Consider the following 25,411-nt stretch of genomic DNA (forward strand, 5'->3'; position numbering starts at 1 on the left):
AGGATCCTCATTCCAAAAGATGAGTGTAGTAGAAATGAAAATGTTTCGTTGGATGTATGAGCACATGATAAAGAACAAGATTAAGAACGAGGAAATTGAGGTAAAGTAGGAGTGGTTTCAATTGGAGATAAGGTAAGAAAAAATCGATTAAGGTGGTTTGGACATGTGAACCGAATACCTAAAAATACTCTGGTTAGAAGATGCGATTATGAGATAGATATTCAGGGCAAAAAGTATAGAAAAAGATCTAGGAAGACTTGAAGCTCACAAAAATCTTGACATAAAATCGAGCGCAATGACATATTAGAATTCATACAGCCGGATCACTTAGTGCAATAAGGCTTTTTGTTGTTGTAATAACATTTAAATTTCGTTTTTGTTGAATATTTAATGTGTGGTGATACACTTTTAAGTACAAATGTTTATGTACTACTCTATTGATTAAGAAATGCATCCATTGTCCAATAATAATTATGCAGTAACGAATATAATGAAATATATTAGAGGATGTTATTCAGTTTAAAAGTTAGTCTACGCATTTAGTCTCTTTATCATTACCTTTATCATAAATATAGTAATAATGAACTACAACTTAACAAAAGTTTCTCAAACTCATCTTCAGGGTCAACTTTGAGATTTTAGGATTATGTGTGCAAGATAGTAAAATGAGCCCTTGTATTAAAACTCTTACTACAAAGCTAATTTATATGTCTATCGTTATATTAGTAAGGGATCTAAATGGAGTATTATCACTTGAATTATAGTTCAAATCAACAAAAATCACAAAAAATATTTAGTGTAAAGCCGGCTGAACCAAACTAGAAACATAAATTAAAGTGATTTCTCTTATGTATATTGAGACAATATTTCTCTTATTCACAAGCAAAACCTAAAAAAGTTCTCAAAGATGAAGTTTTTTTTTTTTTTTTGTCACAAACTAAGTTGGTATTTATGTAGATGATGTCATCTTTTAAGGGCCTCTAAGATTGAGAGTCTTGTGCAAAGACACCTATTGTACATCCCCATAACAGCACCATTGCTCATCATAAACATGTTTCGCGCGTTCAATGTTGTTACCACATTTGTATTGTTAGACCAATTGATCATGTCTTAGACACCTTACTTTTAAGTCTAAATGTGAGTTAAGAAATGCTAAGGAGACTCTCAAAAGTAGAACTCTATATGGATTCTCTGTTACCTTATGTTTTTTTACACAATTCATATGCCAACGTTATAAAACTTTGTGCAAAAATATAAGGTGGCGCCGTGGCGGAAAATCCTACTTTAAAAGAGTCTTATTAACATTTCTCATGTTAGTTTATAAAGATGTAATCCCATTAAACTACCTACAATCTATACGCGGGGGGGGGGGGGGGGGGGGGGTGGGGAAAGGATCCTCGCCGGATCCTTTTCCTAAGGATCTTAGAGATCCTGTGATCTGAACCGTCCATCGTATATTCTGTGGTTAGAAATCATTTTAAAAATTAAATTTTAAAATTAAATATAAATAGTACTTAACGAAAATTGACCGCACAATATATGATGAACGATTCTGATCACGGAATCCCTAGGATCGTTGGAAAAGAATCTGGCGATGATTCTTTTCCTTACATGGGAACCTACCTAGAATCTATATGGGAACCTACCTAGAATCTATACGAAACTATGTTTTGAAATTTGCACTTGTTGGACCGTCCGCCACAACAAAATTCGTACCATCAAGATCCTCTCAAATGTTCATTTCCAAAATTCGTACCATATCTAAATGTTCATTCGTGCAAAATTAACCAATCAAATCATAAATTATTTAACCGTTTGACACTTAGCATCATGATTGTTTATGTATCTAATCACTTGTATTATAATATTTAATATATCAATCATATTCTCGGCACATTGAAACATCTATCATGGAACACGGACCGGTACTCCACATGTTATGATATAATTAGATGAAATTTTTTTTTATGTGTCCCTCCATAATAATATGTGTCGTACCGTCTCGTGTTCCTGAATAGATTTTTCAGAGTGCAGGTCTAACTACTTTATATTATAACACTTGATATACCATATCATATTCTTGATACAGCTGAAATATTTCTCGTATTTCGAACATACTGAAAAAATCTCTTGTATTATGCAAACATGTTAGCCACTTCTCGTATTATGCTAATTACAAGCCAACAATTAACAAAGTGAACATATGACACATTGAAACCAAGCAGCCGGTCTAACTACGCCAAATCCCCATGATTAACCGACGCTTGATCTCCATGGCCCAAAAAAAACACAATATTTAATTAATTAACTGATTAACCAACTAATTAATCAAGTAAAGGACAAAACAATTAAGTCCCGGACCACGACACGCAAGCGGGAAAAGGCGACGGAGAGAGAGATGCATGAGAGATTAGAGAGCATGCAAAAAGAGCGCATCGGACTCATCGGCGTAGATTAGCAAACATCGCCCAGCCAGCACAGCTCGGACAGAGAACGACTCGTGGAGTGTAGAACTGTGAGGAGAGAGAGAGAGAGAGAGCGTGTAGATAGATAGAGAGAGTGAGGGGGAGGCGAGAGAGAGAGGGAGTAGCGAAAAGGGCCTGGCAGGCGCAGGTGTACCGAATCACGCAGGCATTAGAGAGAGAAAGCTGCTTTCTCTCTCCTCTCTTGCTGCTTCCATTAAACGTTACGACAAACCGAAAGATCAACGCCTCTCTCACGCCGCCAGCGTTTTTGTAGAGAGAGATAGAGAGGAGAGAGAAAAGCGGCGTGAAACGACCGGGCTGTGTGGTGGCGTGAAGTGTGATGTAGCAGTGGAGGAAGAGAAAGTGTGATCTTAGAGAGAGAGAGAGGCCGTTAAAGGAAGCAGGTAACTTTACGGTGGACGCGGGTACACCCGATTCTCAACGCCTATTTGTCCACTTCGGCTCTAGCTCCTCCTACTAATTTCTCACCATTTTTTTTCTATTTTTCTGAGTTTTTCATTCTGCAAATTTTCCTATTCTACAGACGGTGGAGAGAAATAATTGATAAATAGATATGGTACCGAGAACCTCTGGTGGGGAAGGACCACCGCCGACCGCCACCGTGAATGCTGGAGAAAGCAGCGGATGTACCGACGCTGCCGCCTTGCCGGCAGCTAACAATAACCAAGGTGTGGAGCTGAACCGGTGTCCTCTTGCTTAATTTGTACTGTTTTAGTTTTAGATTTTTAATTTCTAATTTTAATAATTTTTGTTAGTTACTAATTTTAATTTTATTTCCAGTTTTGACCATTATTAAATTTTAATGATTTTCTTTCAGTTTTTAGCATAAAATATGGTTTTTTTTTAACTCTATTTTTTAATTAGTAAAATTTGAATCAAAACCGCAAAATCTTTCAATGGGATTTTGATTTTTCATAGATATCTGAAATAGGGTTCTCATGGTTTGAGTTTTTCCCCAAATTTTTTTTAATATTTTGTTTTTGTGTTGTTATGATTTTTCTGTTGAAGCCAGAATGTGATTTGAATTTTGATGTTAGGTGAGAAAGATGATTTGTACACACACTTATGGTATGCGTGTGCCGGGGCGAATGTTTACGTTCCCCGCCCCGGCGAGAAGGTTTTCTACTTTCTTCAAGGTCATATGGAACAGGTTCTCTTCCTCACCCCTGATCCCCTTGCTACTTTTTCTTTTGTGGCAGCTCCATTGTCCCTTGGTCTGTTTTTTCCTAGTAAATTGTGAAAAACATTCACGCAACGGGAATGTTATTATAGTACAAGTATAATGTTATAGTGTCATCTCTGGCGTACGTAACTTTCTTTCTTACTGTTTTGATGGTCCATTGAGAATGGGGGCATGAACAAAAAAATACATCACGGATTATGAACTTCAGTTGATCCTTTTGATTTTTCGCGTGAGGAGTTTGAAATAGATGACATGTTTGCTCGTTGATCTAGAGCAGGTTGAGGCATATGCAAATCAAGACGGTGAAATGGAAATGCCAAGATACAATTTGCCTCCCAAGATCCTCTGCAATGTTGTATGTGTTCAACTCAAGGTAAGTTAGTTCTCTCTTGATGTGTAACAAAATGTGCAATTGAAAATTCAACGGCTCGCGATTGATCTGAATTTGGTTGTTGTCGAATGACAACATGGCTCATTTGTAGGCTGAAGTTCACACAGACGAAGTGTATGCTCAAATCACCTTGCTCCCTGTGACCAAGGTTAGCTAATGAGTGCTAAGATGACTTTGTTTAGGGCCTCATTGGAAATCTACGTTATTATCTGCTTTGGAACTTCCTTCTGATATTTGAATGTAATATCAACATAAGTTTACTGCTTTGGCACCTTGCAGCAAGACCAGCTAAGTGTAGAGGAAGAAAATACTCCACCCTTGCCTCGGCGAACCAGTACACTATCCTTTAGGAAGACACTTACCCCGTCAGACACAAGCTCACACGGTGGATTCTCAGTTCCGAAGCGACAAGCTGAAGAATGCCTTCCAGCTCTGGTTGGTATCCTTGTCTTTCCATCGAAATAACACCCGCTTGAAATTACATGATACACATTAAGTAATCAGTTGGATAAAGGCCTTGATAAATTTGAATTAGGCGTCTATTGTTTCTATTACTTTGGATTATGCAAGTGTCATCGGCAGTCTTGCATCAGTTCTTCACCTTTTCCACTCATTTCTACCTCATGATATTTATATCAAATAATGTGGTTAAGAAGCTAGTTCATTTAAATGTTACAAATGTTTTGCAGGACATGTCTCAGCAACCACCGGTACAAGATTTGGTAGTAAAAGACTTGCAGGGAAATGAATGGCATTTTCGCCATATATATCGAGGTATCTTTAAATTCAGACGCTCTTGAACATTCATCTGTGAAACCAACTTAAGTGTGATTATTAGTACCTTTTTGTCGTAGTTTTAGAAAATTTAAAAATTCTTCATCGTGCCAAGGCGAAAAAGAATGCAATTTCCATGGTTGACTGATTCTGTGCAATACATTATGCAAAATAATCCAACTGCAAACGAGTTTCTGCTCATGTAATCACCTTTATGGTTTACAACTCATGCGTGTTTTTCGCTTAACCTTCTCAACTGCATTCATCAGATAAGAGTAATCTTAAACTTATGATGCATTCCCCATAATGTAGGTCAGCCAAGGAGGCACTTGCTTACTAGTGGTTGGACTACGTTTGCGACTGCAAAAAAACTTGTTTCTGGGGATGAATGTATCTTTGCCAGGCATGCTCTCTCTCTGTGTCTCACCTACCCTACCCCCCCCCCCCCCCTGTGCGCCCGGTGTAGGAATTTTCTTTTAGTTATTAATCTTCAGTTCCAGTTACCGAATGAAAGTTATTCTTACTTCACAGAGGAGAAAATGGAGAACTGCGTGTTGGCATACACCGTGCGACCAAAACACAAGATACTGCATCAGCTTCTCTCATTTCTGGCCACAGCATGCAGCATGGCATACTTGCGAGCGCTCTCCATGCCATTTCTACTGGTACCATGTTTACTGTTTACTACCGTCCATGGTAAGCTATTTGATCCTATGAGCTAATAACTTTTAGTTTGAATGTGTAAAGTGTCATTGGGTACTACTATACACATTTTCGTATGTTTTAAGCATGAATCTGTTTTTGTGTCTGCAGGACAAGTCCTGCTGCATTCATAATTCCTTATGATCGATACATGAAATCAGCCGAAATTGACTATTCCATTGGAATGAGATTCAGAATGTATTCCGAAGGTGAAGAATGTGCAGATCAGAAGAAGAGGTAATCAAGCCATGACTTGCGAATGCAAGAATGGATGGATAAAAGTTAAACAGCTGCGATCTTTTGATCGAACATGTTATTGTATGAAACAGGTTGGAAGGAACTATTATAGATATCGAGGACTACGATTATTTGAGGTGGCCCAATTCAGAATGGAGGCGTCTGAAGGTACCCAAGTTCCGTTTTCTGACCATTTCAATCTGATCAATAATTCTCTTAGCATCTGTTTCTAATCATTCCATTTTTTATTTTTTTTTATGTGTCCTTCCAGGTGCGATTGGATACCGCATCAGATACATGCTTCCATTCTGAAAGGCTCTCTCCTTGGAATATCGTACCTCTCAAACCTAACAAGAGGGCACGTTTACCTGGTTTGCCATCACCCGGGATTTCTAGCTTGGCCAGGAATGGTCAGTAACTCTTATATATCTCCTTGCGGAAAGTTTGCCTAGATTTGATAAATGCTTCATTCTTCACTTCAGTTTTAATGGAATTTAGCTCAGGGTTCTTCAACTTATCTCTCTTTTTCTCTTATTAGGCTCGTTGCTGATTTCAGTTGAGTCCACACGTCCAAGAAAAAAAAAGGTCTTTCAAGGTCAAGAAACTAGTGATCCACCTGCTCATGGACCGCGTACACCAAAACAGCTATTACAGTTCATTCCACCCCCAAATCCTGACTGGGACTACACACAGTTGGGATTGGAAAACAATCTCAACGTTCCAATGAACGACTCACTTTATCAATGTCCTGGCAGTCCAAAAGCTCCAAGCCTTACTAACCAATGGCCACCAAAGTTTGGTTTTGGAGTCTTTGACAGCGGCGCGTGTAAAAGAAGCATGTCAGTTCCAAATATTTGGTCCTCGGGGTCCCAGAAATTGAGAACCTTCGAACTGAGGAACGAGACTCAATCGCCACTTGTCCAACCCAAGACCACAATGCTTTTTGGAGTCAATATAGTTACTAGTTACCCGGAGCTTCCTTCACCCCAAGTTGCCAATTCTATTGAACTTTATAGTCCTTGTTCTACTCCTCCAACGTATCATTCAAGTGTTTCTGAAACAATCCAGCTGTCAGAGACATCGAAGAGTATCTCTGGTGTTCGGTCAGAGAAACAATGCAGGAAATGTTGCTCTGTCAGTAACAGGAGTTGCATAAAGGTACATTATGCGTGAAACGTCTTCTGAGTTGCCTTTCCGAACAAGTTGAAGAAAAAATTATGCTAATTGAATTGTATTTCGCATTCTAAATTATTCAATCAAATTATACTTTAGCGATTGCACTTAAGATGTATTTGGATGTTTACTTAACAAGCAAGCATCCGCATAGGGTGGATTGGTTGCTGAAGGCTGGCTAATCTTGACAAGATTTCGATGCTCTTTCAGGTGCTCAAACACGGAGCTCCTGTTGGAAGATCGATTGATCTCACGCACTTTGATGGTTACAACGAACTCATTTGTGAGCTTGACCAGATGTTTGATTTCAAAGGAAGCCTGATCGGTGGAAGCAGTGGATGGCAGGTAACCTACATCGATGACGTTGGATACAGGATGCTGGTAGGAGATTACCCGTGGCAGTTAAGAACTAGAACTTATGCTGTGACTTAAAAGTTTTCGATATCTGTTGTGCTTTACCGTCTGATCTGTTACTAACTTGGTAATCACGCTACATATGCAGCGAATTCCTGTCCATGGCGCAGCGATTGTTCATCTGTCCAAAAAATGAAATCGACAATCTGAATCCAGGCTCCCTGAATGCAGTATCTGTCTAAGGATTCGCTAAGAGGTCACAAGTGTTTATCTGCTCATATGAGATTGCGCGCAAGACAGCGAACACATGGTACCGGCAAACATGTCTACTTGAAACACCGATGTGCGCTTTGCGGTATGTATGCCAACGCAACCGTGACAATTTGCTGTTCAAGGGTAGCAATGCAGATTCAGTATGCATGTTGTTTAAGTTAAACCAAAAGCATAAAAATATCGTTGTTTGTTGTTTGAAGAATGCTAGTGTTTTGTGAGACAGGAAGCCTAAGATTTTACAATTGGATGATTGTTATCTTTTTAAGTTGCTAGAACGTATAAAGTACGAACGCCTACAAGTGACCAATGCGTATTAAGCAAATCAGACGATATAATACTCATTAGATGTTGTAATAGACCTTTGAACTGTCACACAGTCACGTGATCTGATTGATAGACTCTAGAATTTACATAAGTTTTTAGTTAAAAAAGTCATTGAGATTGGCACAAATCCTCACTTTATTCACTGACAGTGAAAATTGATAGAAGTGGTATTTGAGTTTGTCTACCGTAAATCATTTTGATATTTCCATGTATTTCCATGAAATATCTTTCAATATCCTCGCTAAGTGGAGGGGTTGGCTTGACAAAAAGGTGGTCATGCAATCGTTCACGTGACAATTTAATGAGGACATTGACTGATTTTTTTACATAAGCATCATAATGATTTACGTTAGACAAATTCAGGAGCCACTTCAATCGATTTTATTGTCAAGGATCAAAGTATAGAGTTATGCCAATCTCATAGAATATTTTTACTAAATTTTTTTTTCTTCAAGTTATGACATTTCAATTGTTCGTATTAAGTACGTGTTCATAATATAGAGGATTCTCGTTTATATTGGGCCTAGTTTGGGCCCCCCTCACATCGTAGTACCCATAGGCCGACCCTAATCCAAAGGGATCAAAACGTTACAAAGTTTACCGCCACCAACCGTTTTCTCTCCAGACAAAATCCAACAGAAACAGAGGAAGAAAATAACCCAAACCAGACTCCCCCAATCTAAAAGCATGAAATCTGTGTGTCCAGCTCGACCAATCACATCCGTTCCAAAATTTCCTCCACCCTCTTCCACGAATATCTCCGCTCTAGTCAATGTCGCTACGCCTGCGCTGAATTTCCGGTTTTCACCGCACCCGATTCGCCGTCGGAATGATCTCCGGAAGTCGCAAACTGCTGCAAGATCTCAGTTTTCCTCGAACCCACAGAGCAATGAGCAAGAAGAAGACGACCCAGATGCCCAAGTTCAAGACCTTGTGGTCCCACAACATTGGTTGACCCCCTCAAAGGCCCTGGAGGTATAACTTTCCTTTTTTCGAAGTGTTGGTACCTTCTTCTAATTTATGTTCACTTTGTTTAGTCTCGTGACAATTGACAATGTTAGCGAGAAATTCTTCGTCTACCAGTGCAATTGCAATAGTTGCTCAAGTATAATAATAGTTAGTTGCAATAATGCCGCTGCATTGTTTAGTCTCGTGACAACTGATAATGTTAGCGAGAAATTCTTTGTCTATTAGTGCAAGTGCAATAGTCGCTCGAGTAACAATTGTAGTAAGTGTGCTCTCAAAAGTTCAAAACATGCATAACAAGTTTAGTTTCGTGACAACTGATAATGTGAGCGAGAAATTGCTCGCCCTTTAGTGCAAGTTTGCCACATGGTTAGACACAACGTTTTTCTTCAAAACGGTACTTCCAAGTGTTCTTTTTACTATGAAAGTGAGTTTCGAGGGACTTGTTTGTGATACTTTTAACTTACGTAAATGAAAATTCCAGGAATCAGAGTGGCTGAGGGCTACTTTGCACAAGTGGTTGGACGATGAGTACTGCCCGGAACCCACCAATGCCGAAATCAGCAAGGTTGCTGCTCAGTCCTACTACGATTCTTTACTCGGAAAACAGACGGATTTGGGTGAGATTCTGTTGAAGATGGCCAGAGAATTGGAATCCATTTCCTACCAGGAAAGCTTTCACGGCGCGTTCTCGTCAGCCAACGCGGCCGTGAATTTGATTTCCCAACGGATAGAGCAGGCCTAATTGTCCCTCAGTCCAGTTCAAGGTTTACAAAATTTATCTTGTCCTGCGTTTCCTATGTTATAAAAGTATATGTTTTTCTCGAAACGTCTGTCCGAATAGTAAGTTTTATAGAAAGAACGGACGTCTTGCAGAGAGAATTTTGGACACAGTGAATATATAGATGTGTATCCTTTGTCACTCAGCATGATGCAAATGAGGGATACCAACATAAGCCCTAAGAACGAGCTCTGGAGTCCACTAGATTTTGAGAGAAATCTCGAACGGTTGTTTAATTAACAATTGATAGATGATTACAACAGGAGCCAGACAATGGCTTAAATAAAATGATTACAAGTTTACAACACCTTGGAATAACTCAAGGCCTTAAGAAATTAAATGAAAGTAAAACGACGTTAATTGTAGGACAAATGAAAAGTTCGATTTTTATTACAGAATTTAAAATGCAGTTTTGGGAGTCTAAACGATCTCGGATGGTCAAATTCCATCGTACATTACATCAAAGCAGTGAGTTTGAACCCTAGCATCGTTTTCTTTCCAGAGAGGTACCATGGGCCAAAATTGGAAAACGGACGCCAAATATGAAAATTCTTAGACTTCTGTCTGTCCATCTCCTCTTCAATCGACTTGCTATTTGTTCTACATCACTTTGCAAATAAGTAGTGACAATGAGTGAATGCTTAATGCACCTGATCTGGTGCAGGAAATTCCAAATTCTTGAAAGATGTAAAACCTCCATCAACAACCAAATTATGGCCACTAACATATTTAGCCTCATCTGAAGCTAGGTAAAGTGCAGCGTTGGCAACGTCGTTGGGTTCGCATTTTGCGCCGGCCAAGACGCCAGCACTGTGCGTTATTTCCATCAGCCGTTGTCTATCAACCCCCGGGAAAATTTGAGTCAGTTCCTCGATCACAAACGGGGTTGGAATCGCAAATGGCGATATGCAGTTGACACGGATTCCATGCCTGCATAGCTCTGAAGCCACGGACTTCACAATGCCAATGACAGCAGACTTGGACACGGAATATGTGTGCTGTGCGAGTCCTCCCATCAGTCCCGTCACGCTGGCTGTGCAAAGAATGGAGCCAGTTTTACGCGGGATCATCACGCGCGATGCGTGCTTCATTCCTGCCACGACTCCACGCACGTTAATGCTCATGACGCGGTCGAATGCTGCTAGGTCGAGGTCCACCATGCTCGGGGGTGTGTAGCAGGGTACCCCAGCATTGCTGTGCATAATGTCAAGCTGGCTATGTTTGGAGATAGTGAAATCAACGGCGTTGGAGATGTCGGACTCTTTCGTGACATCACAGGCAATGAACGTCGCGTTTGGACCGAGCTCTTTCGCCGTAAGCTGGCCGAGGTCCTGTTGGATATCGGCAAGGACAACTTTGGCGCCATTGCTGATGAATTTCGATGCGGTTGCTTTACCTATGCCGCTTGCTGCTCCGGTAATCAGCGCCACTTTGCCTTCAAGTCTGCTTTGTCCCACATGAAAACAAATCAACAAAAGGGCAAGCAGATGAGAAATGAAATCGAAATCGAAAAAAAGGTATTCGGGAATTTGAACTATTTACCCGAATACCTATTCGATTTCGCCTACCTCCCAGCATGGGATGAAAACCCCATCTTGATGTTCGGGGAAGCCAAAATAGCTCTTGAAATGGCGACATTTTTTCTGCACTCAAGTTCGAATTCTTCATTATTAGATTAGATAAATTAGAATATCGCTCAGGCTATAAAGAAGAAAAAGAAGGAGGAGCTTACCTGTATGCAACCCTGAGCATACTTGAAGGACAAAGATGGGGTTTCTGATATTTGAGCTCAACTGGTTCAACTGGTTCAACTTGCACCTTTGAGTGAATTTCTACCCTTCTTCAAATCTTGGCCAGCTGTTGACTATATGTGCTTTTGGTTGGGGTTGGACCGACAAGTAGGAAGAAGGTAAGGAAGGAAGACTAAAGAAAAATAAAGCATTCTTAATATATTGGTGCACATGTGGACGTGTGGTCCAATGACTGCGTTACACGTGCATGTGACACATGCATTTTGTTTCTTTGTTTTTGGTACAGAAATTTGTATATGATTTTGTCACATCTCCAACAGTTTCTCTAAGGTGGGTGCGGTGTATATGATTTCTATGGATTTTTGTTGAGTTTTAAAGTGAGAGATTTTGACCAGATTTTAGTACGCTTTTACCGATTATTATAATTTTTTTAAAGATTTTTTTAGACTTTTAATGTATGCTTTTTTGAAAAACAAGTAAATTAAGTGAGGTACTTTTGCTGAATTATAGAGATTTTATATGGATTGTCATAAATTTTTCAACGATCAACTTATTAATAACATTACTATTTTTAAGTTTTTGTCATTGAAATGGTGATGATGGACATGACAAAATGGTCTCATAAGGCGGCGGTGGAAGTGTCATTTCTCATGGTATTGGGATTTAAGTGCATTTTTGGAACAAATGTGGCATCTTTCCAAATTATAAGAAAGCCTATAAAATTGGAAGGTATGATTTTTATTTCTTATTTTCTCTAGAAAACTAATACAAAAGGGCTTCATAAACTTTTTTGTTTTTAATCCAAAGACACCTAACTTTCTTTAATTATATGGACAATGGACGGTGACAATTTTGTATATAAGTTGAAGTTTTTGGTGCAGTGGTAGTATCGTAAATAAATTCGAATTTTTCATAACCAACAAGTTGAAGTTTGATGACACATGCAAATATTTCATAACCAACAATTTCTAGACTGATTCTTAAGACATTACCCTTCATGACCTTCGTCCTCATCCACATTTCTTGCTGCACAAGAAGTATATATGGAATAAACGTCAACCTCATACTCCCCCACAAAATAGCGTTAATGGGTTAAATTGTTAGCTGTTAGGGGGAGGGGGTCCGTGGAAAGCAAACATGTACCAGGGTGTATAGACATGATTGTTTTACGCTACTGTGGTAAAATGCATTCTAGATTCAGAACTAATTCATTATGTTCTCAGTTAACTTTGTGATATTGAATGAGATTATTGTTTTACTTCTCTTGTAATGTGTGATCTTTATTTTTGGTACTTAAATTTTATCTTTGCTTCGATATACATTTTTTGTCTCTTTGAACGTTACCCCCCATTAAATTGATGAGTTTTTTTTTTTTGTTGATGTGATGCAACTAGCTTACACGGCCCATATAAGAGTCTCAAGCTCACCACCTCATCAATTTATAATAAATTATCATACAATCAATTCAAACCAAAAGCACAGATTGATACAATTTTAATACCTTAAAGTATGTCGATCACGAAGGAAAAACATATACACAGGATGACATGGAATGATGAAGTTTTTGCCATAAGTTGTTTTGGGTTTAAACTGCATTCCAACTGAATTCCTTAGTTACGATTTGGCATTCGTGTATACGGAACAGTATGTCGATTTTCAACAACTGAATCATATGCACTTCATCGTCACCTTCTTAAACTCAAAATGTAGCATAATTAACAAATTAAATTGAACTTCGCCAACAAAAAATAAAACCCAAAAAGCAATTCAACTTTTTAAAAGGCTTCCTTCGACAAGTAAATTAAGTTCCCCAGAGAACAGAAGAAAATCAGTATGAAAGTCAGACCGGTAGTAAGGGCGATCTAAAGTCAACAAGGCTCCTTGCTTTATAAAGGCTGGAAGAAATGTCCAACGTACGCAGCCTTACCATATCTCATCTTTCAGAGAGGTTTGATAGAACATTTTCGGGTAGATCCATACCCCTTTGAATTGCCGGCTTTCAAGTTCTTGAACACGATTACTGGAAATAGTCTCATTGAAAACAAACTCGGGAAGGCCATCATACTGCTTTAGTGTCCCACACGTAGATATCGAGACATCATCTGCCAACCCCAGCTTCTTCTTCATGTCCTCCGTCTGAAAATAACTGTCCTCGGTATAAAAATAATCCCGCGATGGCCTGCATTCAGTCTCTTCATTGCTAACTTCAACTAAATAATCACGATTCCAGCTCAAGTCTTTAGCAAACGTGATGTAACCACTCTTGCTGTCTAGAAAGTAGAATTCTCCGTTGCGATAAGCAGCGCATTTGATTGTATCAATGGGACGATCATACTTGTGTTGTGTCCATTCATTGGCTCCACGGTGAAGCACATTCAGCTCAAATTCTCCATCACTCTTCCGGCTCATGACGCAAACCATGCAATCTTGGGAAGTTGGGGGAGACGAAAATGCAGCAACATGATCAGAGAGCTCTGAGGCTGGGAATTTCGGGAGGTCTATTTTCATTGGAACGAAGGGGCGAAAAAAGAACATTGAACCTCCTGGTTGGAACAAAAGAAGCCATCCTTGGTTCGAGGCAAGGCAAGTTGTCGTTCCATCAAGTTGCGGAAGACATATCGGGTACTTTTCTCCACTTTTTTTTACCAATAACTGGTTTTGAAGATCAGAATCTTTGTTAAGCTCATTGTCCGTGATCCCATAGAGTAGAAACCAGGGTTTAATATCCGGTGCAGGTTCGACTTTGGCTACAGCTGTGTAAGAAGCTGAATTCCAAGCCTTGCAGACAGTGCGAAAACTTTGAAGCTCATCGGTGCCTAGACGGTCTGCTATGTCGGAGACAAGTTCGGGGGGGAGATAGGACCATTGGCTTTCGTACCTTTTGGCACAGTTGCTCATTGCATATGTATGGCTGCTACTGTCAAGGGCACCAACTACTTGTGTTAAATTTAAGGAACATGGCAAAAGACAGACCAAACACAACAAGGAGCAAGTGAAAAAGAATTACACAGATTAAAGCGAAGAAGGCACATTCTTTATCTGTAAGTATTCGTAATTAATTGGTTTTTGGATTAATCATTCATAGCATATACCTAATTTCACCAAGAAAAAACACGTAAAACATAAAAGACATCATCAAAATTCAAGAATTTCAAGAGTTTCGTTGAACCCGAATTATTGTAATAGTACATGGTGTTCAATTTCTCTCAATTCAAAGATGGGAAATAATTTCTGCACACCCGAAATATACCCTTATATCTACTCTCCTTGTTTCTGTCCATAGATTCTGGATTGATTTTATCTATCCAAAAACAAGAGAGAAAAGGGACCGTGCGGAAAAGATGGATGTGTGTAAATCATAATTAATAGCGATCGAACAATGTATAACAATATTCATACCTCTGGGATTTAGGATGAAGAAGCCCTTCTAGCAAAAGAACAACGTCAATCGAAGGGTTGTTACTGGCACAAGAGTATTACTATACCATTTTATAACTACAACTCGAGAGTTCTAATTTCAGTAGTTCACTGCAGCTTTTCATTTCCTTCTTGAACTGTAAAAGTAAATAATTAAATAACTAATACAGCTTGCTTAAAGGATAAATAGACAATTAGAGTTGAACCCAAATGTATCAACATATTTTAGGAATAACTCACTGACGTAGGATTAAAGAAGTTGCTTTGACGTATGATGCGTGCAGATCAGAGGTGTTCGGAGTTGTTTAGAGTTCAAAACAACGTTTTTATTAGTTTTAGGGTTGTTTTGTTAATTCCTACGTTGTTTCGCATTTATTTCCTTCGAATTTAATTAGAAGTTTTCTCCTGCAAAGGCTTATGGCTTTCATCCTTCTCCTCCTCCATCTCTATCCACTAATCTGTCATGGAGTTAGTCAATCTTTGAATTCGTAGCATATGTATTATAATATGAATTCACGACATTATTGATATGTCATGGATTTCTGATGTAGAACCGCAAGTCACAATGTGACAGTCGCGATGAAATTACTCGTTAAAAGGGGGCAGATTTAATTGGTGAGGTTAAGTTGTCAAAGCACCCAACTTTGTCTTGGAAACTACTAACACTTTCTGGTAAACTGAAGCACAACAATGGTAAGAACAATGGTGAGAAGCTAGCATTCGATTCCATGATCGATGGATTAAGCACTGATCAAATTTTTACCAAGTCAGATCTTTTGGAGAGGTTTGGTAGAGTCCAGGGTAGATCCATATACCCCTTTGAAGTCACATTTTGTCCATTCTTCCGCATCATCATCGCTCGAAAAATAATTCGTCTCGTTATAAACAACACTCTCCGTGCCATTGAGTGCTTATTTTGATTAGGAAGAATGTTAAACAGTACTAAAAGAAGAAAAGTGTGGCTAGCAATTGCTACAATTATATTGGTAAAAGTAGCAAAACCAAGTTCACCAACAAAAAATTAAGCAAAACCCAAAATCCAATATCTGAATTGATTTGATCTAGTAATTGATCAATATTACCAAGTCTGATCACTTGGAGAGGTTTGGTAGAACTTTGGGTAGATCCATACCCCTTTGGATTGACGGGTCTTCGACTCTCGATCATGTTTACGATCATTAATGGTCTCGCTGTGGACAAAATTGTTCATGCCATCTGACTGCCTGTGAGTCCCGCAAATAGAAAATGAAACATCCTCATCTTCTGCAAACCCTAGCTTCTTCTTCATGTCAGTTTTTTTGAAATAGTTCTTGTCCGGCAAGATTTTTTCCGACTTGGGTTTCTTAGGCTTCGCAGGAACAGATTTTGCATAGCCACAAGATTCGGGGTCTACCCCAATTTTACAAGCATCAACAATGAGCAGCCCCGTCTGTATGGTTGATGAAATAGAATTTTTGTTAGCGAGTCTGGTAAGCTGCACATTTTAGTGTACCTATTCCTGAACATATGAAGCTGTACTCGATCCACTCTCTGGCTCCGCGGCTAAGTACGTTCAGCTTCAGTAAATTGTTATCGACATGGTTCATGACACAAACAGTACAATCTTGGCCAACTGGGGGACATGAAAATGCGGCAACATGATCAGAGAGTTTCGAGATATGAGGGCTTTTCAGAAGGTTTATTTTTGTTCTTGAGAAGGGCCAAAAGAAGAACACTGAAGAACCTTGTTTGAATACTAAAAGCCATCCTTGGTTCCATGCCAGGCAAGTTGCTCCATCCAGTTCTGGAAGCCTCATGGTGAATTTTTGACAGGTTTCGGTTACCAATTGGCATTTGCCGAAAGATTTTTTATGATCCTCTTCCTCCCCGTATAATAGAAACCAGGGTTTAAAGTCCGGTTTAGATTCAATCTGAACTGAAGCTGTGGAAGAAGCAGAATTTCAATCCCTTGCAGACACCGCGGAATTTCAAAAGCTCGATCGGGTCTAGACGCTCTGCTATTTTTGACACGAGTTCAGGAGGAAGATCGGACCATTGCGAACTTTGCATAATTTGCATTTGCTTAGACATTTTTACAAAGAACTGGCAAATATGTTTGCCTAGTAGAAGCTATATTAATCAAGGCTAAATTGGCTAATCAACAAACAACATGCATAAACTCTATATGTTACTCTAGAACCTGTAGAAATACATATATATATTTCTATAGTAAAGAACCTGTAGAAATACATGAAAAAAGTAGAAATACATGAACGTGTGTGTGTGCATATACGTACGTATATATATATGTGTGTGTGTGTGTATTCACAAAGAACCTGTAGAAATACATGAAAAATGTAGATGAAGTTAAAAAGGATAAACTCAAGAAAGTATCCCAGCATGGCAAGAACTCTTGGCTGGCGGGGGTATATTTGTCCTTTTGATTCAGCCAAAAGGACATTAAAAAAAGGAAAAAAAGGGGCATTCCGAGAATTGAACTCGGGACCTCTCGCACCCTAAGCGAGAATCATACCACTAGACCAAATGCCCAGTCGCTATTGTCTGTCAATTTAACCTTTTTGACCAAACCTATGGATATTTCCCTCCAACACCGTTTCCTAAAATCTACCACTCAGGCGAACATACCACTAATGGTGCCTTGTCTCAGGAATGAGATCCATTTCGAATTTTTGTGTTGAAGTTGGCAGACTAAAAGATTAGGATTGTCCAAAAAGGAGAGAAAAAAGATACAGGGTGTTAAGTTTATGGATTTTTACGAAGAGAGTAAGTGAGATTGACTAATAGCAACCATAGGATTGACATTGAATTGTTCGAATCCTTTGGTTATGGCTTTGTACACAGAAGTTCACAATGAATCTCTATTAGTTGTCTCATTCACTCGAGTTTGAAGTAAACGTTCTTTTTATTGTGGATTGAAATAATTTTTTGTATAAAAATCAAAATTAAGCATTATTAGTTGTCATTACGTATCGAAATTTGCTATACATAATTGCTAGATTAGAATAATTTAAAATATCACATTTTAATCTACCAATTTTTGTTTTTGAATAAATTTTTAATGTGTCGGAAATACATTCTAAATGTAATATAATAACACAACTTTTATTCCTGTTTTGAGTTTTCCCTCCAATTAAAACCTTCTGGATTCCAACCACATTAGGGTTTTTGATTTGACCAAAAAGAAATAACATTTTCCATTTCAATTTCTCTGCTACAACAGCCATCTCAGTAATGAAAGAGTGATTTGTTCTCTCCTTCTCAGAGTCTACAACCCCTCTTGGGCTATGGCTGTTTCTCACACCGAGACCCAGAGTTTGGATTTTCTGTCTCACCGATCAGGTAATCACTGCTCATCTTCATATCAATTTCTTCACTTTTCATCTGTTTTTTGATTCATTTCTTGCAAACCCATCTGTAATTATTGTTAATCAGAGTTTATAAATTGTTGATTCGAGTTTCTGTTGGGTTCTGATTAGGATGTGAACTCAAAGGTGTTGATGAAGTTGATGAAGATCAGCAGCAGCTACAATTTCAGGACACTGTGCCGCTTGAAGATGCTTTTGTGCTTGACAGCCCTTCAATGGAGGAAACCCAGTTGGTCGATTTTTTGGATTTTTCCGAAAAGACTAGGACTGGTGTACATGAGTACGAGGAAGAAGTTGTGCTAGACAGTGAGGACGATGAAGTGAATGGAAGCAGAATAGTGAGTGTTAAATCCAATGTGTTGTTGGATCAAAAGCTCGGTCCTCATCGTGAGCAATTCGCTGCAGGTTAGCTTTTGGAGTGTTCTTTTCTTCTTTTTCTGTGTTGTGTTTTTGTTCATGTTTTATGTGGAATGTGTGATTAATGAATCTGTGAGGAAGTGCTTTTGAGAAAGCACTTTTGTTGGAATACTTTGTGTAATTGTATTTTATGTGGAATGCGTGCTTAACGAATATGTAAGGACGTGATGTTATGTGGAACGTGTGTTTGATGTATCTTTGAAGAATTGATTCTAAGAAAAAAGCACTTTTCTTTGAATACTTTGTGTGTGTATTTTATGTGGAATGCGTGAGAAAGTGATTTTATGTCGAATGTCTGTTTAATAAATCTGTAAGGAAGTGATATTGAGAAAAGCACTTTTCTTTGAATGCCTTGAAGGACAAGTTTCTCCAATTAATTTTGGTACGACTGAAGGGGAGAAGAATGAAGGATCTCTGCCACTTGCGAGGTTAAATTATATTGACTCTCAGGAACCTGGGGAGTCAGCCCAAGCCAATGCACTTGGTTTTGTGGACCTTTTTGTGTCATTGAACGACGTTTTGGGTGGCTCTCCGGAAATTGATGATCACAAGAAACCGGTTAGGGAGAAATCTCCTCCTGTCTCAAACACAAAGGGGTTTCAAAGGTTGGCTAGGATGAAGTCTCAAGTTGAAGTTGAAAAGGCCTTTGAATGGGTTGATCTTCCTGAGGAGCGTTGGGGAGTTGATCTCATTAACAAGAAGATCAATTCGTCTTCTGATTTTCGAGAGTGCAAGCAGAGATCCGTTGTACAGAATCAGAAAGTCAGGCATGGTGGTGGTGACAAAAATTGTAACAGCTTGGGCGGTAAGAGCAAAGAGAAGAAAATAACTCAGGGCCTCCATAAGGAAATAACAGAATTGGAAGGGATGATTGGAAATGAATCTGACAATAAGTCGGAACAACATTTGGATGCGAAATCAACAGGACTGCAGAAGGAAGCTAGTGACGCAAGAACAGATATGGTTGACATGTTTGATGTTGGTTTTAACACTCAAATTGCTGCTGAAGCTATGGAGGCCTTAGCTTATGGGGACCTTCCTGACTGCAATTTTGCTGATGCTTATCAAGGTATGGAGAACACAGCAGATGTTTCTCGAGGTGCTCCAGAGAACAAAGCACTTTTGGAACTTCCTCTTCGAAAGAGTGACGTTCCTGATATAGGAGGCATTAACGAAAATGCAAAGCGAAGAAAGCGTTCAACTAGAACAGTAAGGAGAGTAGCTGCTTCATATCAAAAGCAATCTTTGAGTTGGGAGTTAGATCCTCATTTGGCAGCACAAACAAAAGGGAAAAGAAGCAGATTCTTTTCTGAACATTGTAGTAATTTTGCTGACGCCAATGGAAATTTTTGTAGGCAATCTCCTAAGCGTACCAAGCATCGAAAGGTAGAGAGAGCTACTGGAGGTAGGTCGGTAGGGACTGGGGATGAACCTAAGAATCCAGGAGAAAGGGTGAATGATGTTACAGGGGACGGTATTATTAAATACAGAAGAAAGAAGAGACGTTTAAATGCTCATCCATCTGAAATAATCAGTGGGAGTAAGGGCGGATTTAACAAGCGAGTAGAAAGCATGAATAAAGTTACGAAGGCGGATATTATTACATACAAGAGAAAGAAGAGTATCAGCCCTAAAGAAAACTCTTCCAAATCTTATGTTTCGTCTGAGCGAGATAAAAACAGAACAACCAGTACTTTGAACTTAGAACCATGGAGCCATCCGAAAGGGAAAAGAACACGTCTCAATGCCCGAAGAAATTCTTGCCTAGCTACTTTACTCTGCACTTCATTTCCAATAGTTGATGGAAAGGACAGCACTTCCCGTTTTGCTGAAAGGCCAGAAAGCAACAACAATATAAAGGGAAAGATACACTCATTGGATAAAGATTCTGGCAGATCCTTGCTAGTGTTACAATCCGGGAAGCTAGATGCCAGAGATCCTACATCACTGGTAGACGTAAAAAGCCATACCTCAGTAGTGTCATCTGGTTCAGAATATGCTGCTCAATCTAACTCTACCACTGGCATAAATGTGGGATCATCCAAACATGTGTCTGATGGTCATCACAGAAAGACATACAACAAAAACTTGCCCAAATCGTCCCTTTTGAAAGAGCTTTTTGGACTGGGTGTCCCTGAATCAACACCAGATTATGCATGGAAAGACTTGAGAAGGCGAAGAAACATGGCATATGTTCGTGTTCTGTTTAGCCAGCACTTGGATGATGCTACCATTAAGCAACAGAAAAAGGTAGATACTGAGTTTGTATGATTTTGAGACAGCTAGATGATCCACATCTGACGTTACCTCTTTTTTCATAATAGGTCATCACACGACTGGGCCTATCTGTTGCATCATGTTCTACTGATGCAACACACTTTGTAGCAGATCAATTTGCACGTACAAGGAACATGCTGGAATTCATTGCTCGTGGTAAACCAGTGGTAACTCATTTGTGGCTTGAGAGTTGCGGGCAAGCAAATTGTTTGATTAGTGAGAAAAGCTACATTCTGAGGGATGCCAAAAAGGAAAAGGAAATAGGCTTTAGCATGCTTGGTTCACTGGATTGCGCGAAACGGTGTCCACTTCTAAAGGTAATGCATGCGCTTTTGTTCATTTAAACTGATAACTGTTTTTCTTTCATCCATGTTATTGGGGTGTTCCTATATGATTGTGCTTAAGTAGCAGGGTCGAAAAGTCTTCATCACGCCAAACATAAAACCCGATAAAGAAATGATGATTAGCTTGGTGAAGGCAGTCCAAGGCCAGGTATCTGCATCGTCGTTACATACATAATTTAACAATTCGTATCCCATGATTGAACTCTTAATGATACACAATGTTCCTCAGCCAATTGAGAAGATTCAGATGTCTGCAGCAAAGGATAAAGAGAATTTCAAGGACGTTTTGATTCTTTCTTGTGAAGAAGACCGTGCGGTCTGCCTGCCTTTTCTTGAGCAAGGTACTAGCATTCCATTCATTTATCCGTCTTGGTTAGTAACTTAAAGACTCTTTGCAACTATCATGCCTCGCAGGGGCAGCAGTTTACAGTTCAGAACTTCTGCTAAATGGTATAGTTCTCCAGAGACTGGAATACAAGAGGTGAGTAATAGTAAAACATGAATGTAATATTCATGGTTTGAAGTTATCTACGGAATTAATTTCGAAGATTATTGCTTAACAGATTGTAATTAACTTGTAATTATGATTATGCGATGCATAATTTGTGGGAATTAGTCTTAACGAGTTCTTATTTCTCAAATACTTTGCTTCGCAGACATCGGCTCTTCACAACTGCTTTCAAGAGTTGTCCACCGGCCGTAGGCCCTTCCGTGTAATGAAGAAAACTCTATAAAGTCATGTAATTATCGCTGTTTTCGCAGTTTTTGTTCAGAACTTTTCCAGATTATGAATCCCTTCGGGATTGTAGTGAAGCCGCTGAATTGCGCCGGCTCTGGTTTAAACTGGTGTACATTTTGGAACATTTCTTGGATTTCAGTGGCATTTTGAATGGTAGCTTGTGATTGGCTCTAGTTCCTCGGTAATCCTTGTTTTGAACAGAGTTTAGGCCTGGAATTGCTGCTTTTATCGGCGTTGTTCTCTTATATAAACGATTCAACGTGGTAAAAGAATGTTCAAATGCCAACATCATACGATCTTAAAATAACACGGGTAAGAACCACACGTTTTAAATCGGTCCCGGACCGCACATTTTCAACAAATTGCTCTTATAAGTACAAGCAGTCCAAATAAGATGTGCAACTTTAAATAGAGGATACGATCATACTCTCCACTTTTCTTAGCTCCTGGTTTGCATCGCATGATGAAAGTCCCATTAGACCGAACTATGGCAGAAGACTTCTACGACGAAGGTGCTGCAACACGAGTCATTTTCCAGGTTTAGTAATGATAAAAACTTTCTTTTGTGCTACAATTAAAATCAGTTTATCCCGTCTATAGGCTTCTTTTAGTACTTGTGCAAGCATAAGAACCATAGGTCCACAGAGGGAGAAATAATAATTTCTAAGCCGAATTCTTGCCAATACGCATATACTCGCATAATTTTGAACCGCATTTTTGTTAAAACATGATGTACACAACATGAACTTCATAAACTTGCTAGTAATAGTTAAAATCCTAACATATTGACGAAAGATGTTTGAAAGTAAAGAAATACCACATACCAAATTGATACATTACTGACTAGAATCAGGAGGTTGAGTATTCGGATTGAAACTTTCATAGCCTCCACTCGTTGGTGCTGTTGGATTGGGTTGATACATCGGAGGTGCAGCCATAGGAGGGGCACCGTTAGAAGCATTTGGTGCTGCGCTGCCAGGAACTGCTGGTGGAGGATTTAAAGCAGGAGGAGGCCTCATGGGAGCATTTAATTGACCAGGCATGCTGGGAGCACCAGGTGGAGCCATCATTGGGATCATGTGTGGAGCAGAGCCGTAACCTGCCACCACCAAGAAATTTTTTATTTATCATTAGTATTAGATAGTTAGATTCTGCTGCCAATGGTATATAGCTGTGTGTCTGCCAGGAAAATAATAATCTATACAATACAGCAGCTATTGGATCTAGAATATAGCTGCATAACGGGGTAACACACCATCGCTAACGTCCATAGTCATGGAAAAAAAGGGATACCAATTGATCGCATAGGAAAAGATAGAAAAAATATCACGTTATGCAGAAGACTAAAGGACAATACTTAACCAAGCAAGAAATACGCATTCTGTTTTTCCCTGCCTTCTAGTAACAGTAGTTTCGTAAAAAGTAGGTAGCATTATTAGCAAAACATCAAGTTGATAGGAACAGAATTACATATACCACACACCCCGAAAGAAAAATTCCAGAACAATAATGCAAACATCGGGTCAAGCAGCCAAAAACTCTATACATCAAAATGCAAAATACGTGCACTAATAAATCACAGAAACAGCCATCCATTTTCGAGTCACCAAGTCCACCTACAAGGAGATTATTGAGAAAAACCAAAAAAGGCTTGCTGCTTGGAAAGCCGAATCTTCATCTTTGGATGGGAGAGCTACTCTGATTCAATCAGTGACATCTTCCATTCCTATATATACTATGCAGTCAGTAAAGCCACCTATTAGTGTTTGTAAGCGGCTGGAATAGCGTCAGTTTGACGCAACAGAGCGCAGTTTGGTTCAGTCTTTGGTTGAAAATAAAGATTTTACGGTAAACATTCCAGATTACCTGGAGCACTGAGTACAGGAGGTCTTGGCAAAACAGGAGGCCTAATCCCTGGAGCCATCATTTGTGGCATGCCAGGAAGACGGGGCTGAGACATTAGATGTTGATTGTAAGCTGCACCAATATTCCCGTAAGGCTGGCCACCATAAGCTGCAGAATTGCCAAGGTGCTCTTTGATCCGTTGGTCAATCAAACTTTGGGTTTGTTCCTGCTCAAATTGCTGATAGTACTCCCGCACGTTCGCCTAAATCCACACACAAAATCAGTAAGAGGCAACGCCAAAAAGAAACGGTAACTCACGCTAACAACACAAAATAAGCCAGTAATACCTTGTGTTTATAACCAGCATTGTGTTGCTTTCTCACTGAAGGCTGAAAAAATGGGAAAAACAAAAACTTGTCAGCAACCAAGATGATCACGATTTCACTAATTTACCGTGGCAAGTTTAACCCGACATAAACATCCCATTTCTTTTTTCTTCTCAATGTGATTAACTCTTGAAATTAATCAAAAAAATTATCAAGCAAAATCGAAATCTCAAACAGATATAAGAAAATAATCGAAAATACGATCCGAAAACTAAAAAAATTAGGGCAGAGAGAGTTTACCGAATCGTGGGTCAAATAAGTATCGCAGTAATCACAGTAATACCTGATAAATTGGAACAAGAAATCGATTAAAGATTAAAAATTTCATGAAATTGGGATACGAATCGCATAAGTGTAATATTCAATGAACGAGAAAGAGATGATACCTTGGCATTGCTCTGAATCGCTGGAATTAGGGATTTACTGAAACTGGAGTAATGCAAAAACCCTAGGGGACTTGAAGAAAGAAGAAGGTTCTGGCTACCCGCCACTGCACCTGAGAAAGTAATGAATTGAAGGTTCTGGACTTGGTGGGCTTTTGGGCCTAACTTAATGGACTCGGTGGTCTACTAATCCCTTTTACTTTTAACAATGCGTTAAATTTTCAAGAGTTCGGTTAAACCACATAACGAGAAGTCTAATTTGGTATTGAATTGCTATTTATGAGATTCAAACCTAAGACCTCTCACTTCTAAGTGAAGAAGAATACCATCAGACTATAGTACTGAATGGCATAAAGTCGTACTTTTAAAGTATATTAAAATACAAAAAAATTAAACATATTTTTTTAGATTTTTACATATTTTTGTTTAATTGTATTCGTTGTTTTATTTTGATTTGATGGTACAAAATGAATAAAGATGTGTGAGAATTAATAATAACGCGTGAAACTCATTTTTCTGTTAGTAGAAAAATAGACGTGCTTATTATAATTCGAGTCCTCAAATTTTCACGCTTAAATCAAATTCCTTATTACTAATTAGAATTTGTTTAAAAGTGTTTTTATAATAATTGAAAGCGTTTTTAAAAAAAATGTTTTTATAATTAATTCTTAATAAAAATACAAGTTAATATTAAAAAAACACTTAAAGTTCTTTCAGAAAAAAAACATATAACCGGTGCTTCTTACACAAGAACTTCAAGTCATTTTAAAAGCATTTCTAATCCTTGGTAAATATTAGAACAAAAATACTGAAACGACGCGTCGTTTCCACATCCAACGAGTC

General features: G+C 38.9%; 7 protein-coding genes and 1 non-coding gene across 8 annotated transcripts; 3 read left to right on the forward strand and 5 right to left on the reverse strand.

Annotated features, from left to right (window-relative positions):
- The first annotated feature begins 3,039 nt into the window (after positions 1 to 3,039).
- Positions 3,040 to 7,542, forward strand: LOC137741403 (auxin response factor 23-like). Its single transcript, XM_068481124.1, has 14 exons — positions 3,040 to 3,154; positions 3,524 to 3,636; positions 3,947 to 4,042; positions 4,152 to 4,208; positions 4,340 to 4,495; positions 4,750 to 4,834; positions 5,147 to 5,237; positions 5,366 to 5,530; positions 5,648 to 5,773; positions 5,866 to 5,941; positions 6,045 to 6,183; positions 6,312 to 6,931; positions 7,157 to 7,347; positions 7,449 to 7,542. The coding sequence occupies exons 1-14, from the start codon at positions 3,040 to 3,042 to the stop codon at positions 7,540 to 7,542; spliced, it is 2,124 nt and encodes a 707-aa protein (XP_068337225.1).
- A 1,014-nt stretch (positions 7,543 to 8,556) lies between these two features.
- On the forward strand, positions 8,557 to 9,683 carry LOC137741467 (uncharacterized). Its single transcript, XM_068481173.1, has 2 exons — positions 8,557 to 8,872; positions 9,348 to 9,683. The coding sequence occupies exons 1-2, from the start codon at positions 8,585 to 8,587 to the stop codon at positions 9,606 to 9,608; spliced, it is 549 nt and encodes a 182-aa protein (XP_068337274.1). The 5' UTR covers positions 8,557 to 8,584; the 3' UTR covers positions 9,609 to 9,683.
- A 205-nt stretch (positions 9,684 to 9,888) lies between these two features.
- LOC137743760 (secoisolariciresinol dehydrogenase) lies at positions 9,889 to 11,534 on the reverse strand. The gene is made up of 3 exons (XM_068483703.1): positions 11,377 to 11,534; positions 11,213 to 11,287; positions 9,889 to 11,087 (listed from the first exon to the last, which is right to left on the reverse strand). Exons 1-3 carry the CDS (start codon positions 11,394 to 11,396, stop codon positions 10,286 to 10,288), a joined length of 897 nt encoding a protein of 298 aa, XP_068339804.1. The 5' UTR covers positions 11,397 to 11,534; the 3' UTR covers positions 9,889 to 10,285.
- A 1,784-nt stretch (positions 11,535 to 13,318) lies between these two features.
- Positions 13,319 to 14,293, reverse strand: LOC137741801 (F-box/kelch-repeat protein At1g57790-like). Its single transcript, XM_068481521.1, has one exon. The coding sequence runs from the start codon at positions 14,291 to 14,293 to the stop codon at positions 13,319 to 13,321; it is 975 nt and encodes a 324-aa protein (XP_068337622.1).
- Positions 14,294 to 15,890: 1,597 nt separating this feature from the next.
- On the reverse strand, positions 15,891 to 16,608 carry LOC137741803 (uncharacterized). The gene is made up of 2 exons (XM_068481522.1): positions 16,363 to 16,608; positions 15,891 to 16,241 (listed from the first exon to the last, which is right to left on the reverse strand). Exons 1-2 carry the CDS (start codon positions 16,606 to 16,608, stop codon positions 15,891 to 15,893), a joined length of 597 nt encoding a protein of 198 aa, XP_068337623.1.
- Positions 16,609 to 17,269: 661 nt separating this feature from the next.
- TRNAP-AGG (transfer RNA proline (anticodon AGG)) lies at positions 17,270 to 17,341 on the reverse strand. Its single transcript has one exon. It is a non-coding gene; the product is annotated as a tRNA-Pro (tRNA).
- A 616-nt stretch (positions 17,342 to 17,957) lies between these two features.
- Positions 17,958 to 22,129, forward strand: LOC137743407 (uncharacterized). The gene is made up of 8 exons (XM_068483291.1): positions 17,958 to 18,151; positions 18,289 to 18,582; positions 18,953 to 20,844; positions 20,919 to 21,188; positions 21,283 to 21,363; positions 21,445 to 21,556; positions 21,630 to 21,696; positions 21,872 to 22,129. The coding sequence occupies exons 1-8, from the start codon at positions 18,097 to 18,099 to the stop codon at positions 21,930 to 21,932; spliced, it is 2,832 nt and encodes a 943-aa protein (XP_068339392.1). The 5' UTR covers positions 17,958 to 18,096; the 3' UTR covers positions 21,933 to 22,129.
- Positions 22,130 to 22,221: 92 nt separating this feature from the next.
- On the reverse strand, positions 22,222 to 24,698 carry LOC137743408 (U1 small nuclear ribonucleoprotein C). Its single transcript, XM_068483292.1, has 6 exons — positions 24,572 to 24,698; positions 24,426 to 24,468; positions 24,147 to 24,188; positions 23,821 to 24,061; positions 22,779 to 23,053; positions 22,222 to 22,469 (listed from the first exon to the last, which is right to left on the reverse strand). The coding sequence occupies exons 1-5, from the start codon at positions 24,577 to 24,579 to the stop codon at positions 22,791 to 22,793; spliced, it is 597 nt and encodes a 198-aa protein (XP_068339393.1). The 5' UTR covers positions 24,580 to 24,698; the 3' UTR covers positions 22,222 to 22,469; positions 22,779 to 22,790.
- Positions 24,699 to 25,411: the final 713 nt, after the last annotated feature.

This window comes from Pyrus communis, chromosome 8 (assembly GCF_963583255.1).
Source record: "Pyrus communis chromosome 8, drPyrComm1.1, whole genome shotgun sequence".
Taxonomy (NCBI): Eukaryota; Viridiplantae; Streptophyta; class Magnoliopsida; order Rosales; family Rosaceae; genus Pyrus; species Pyrus communis.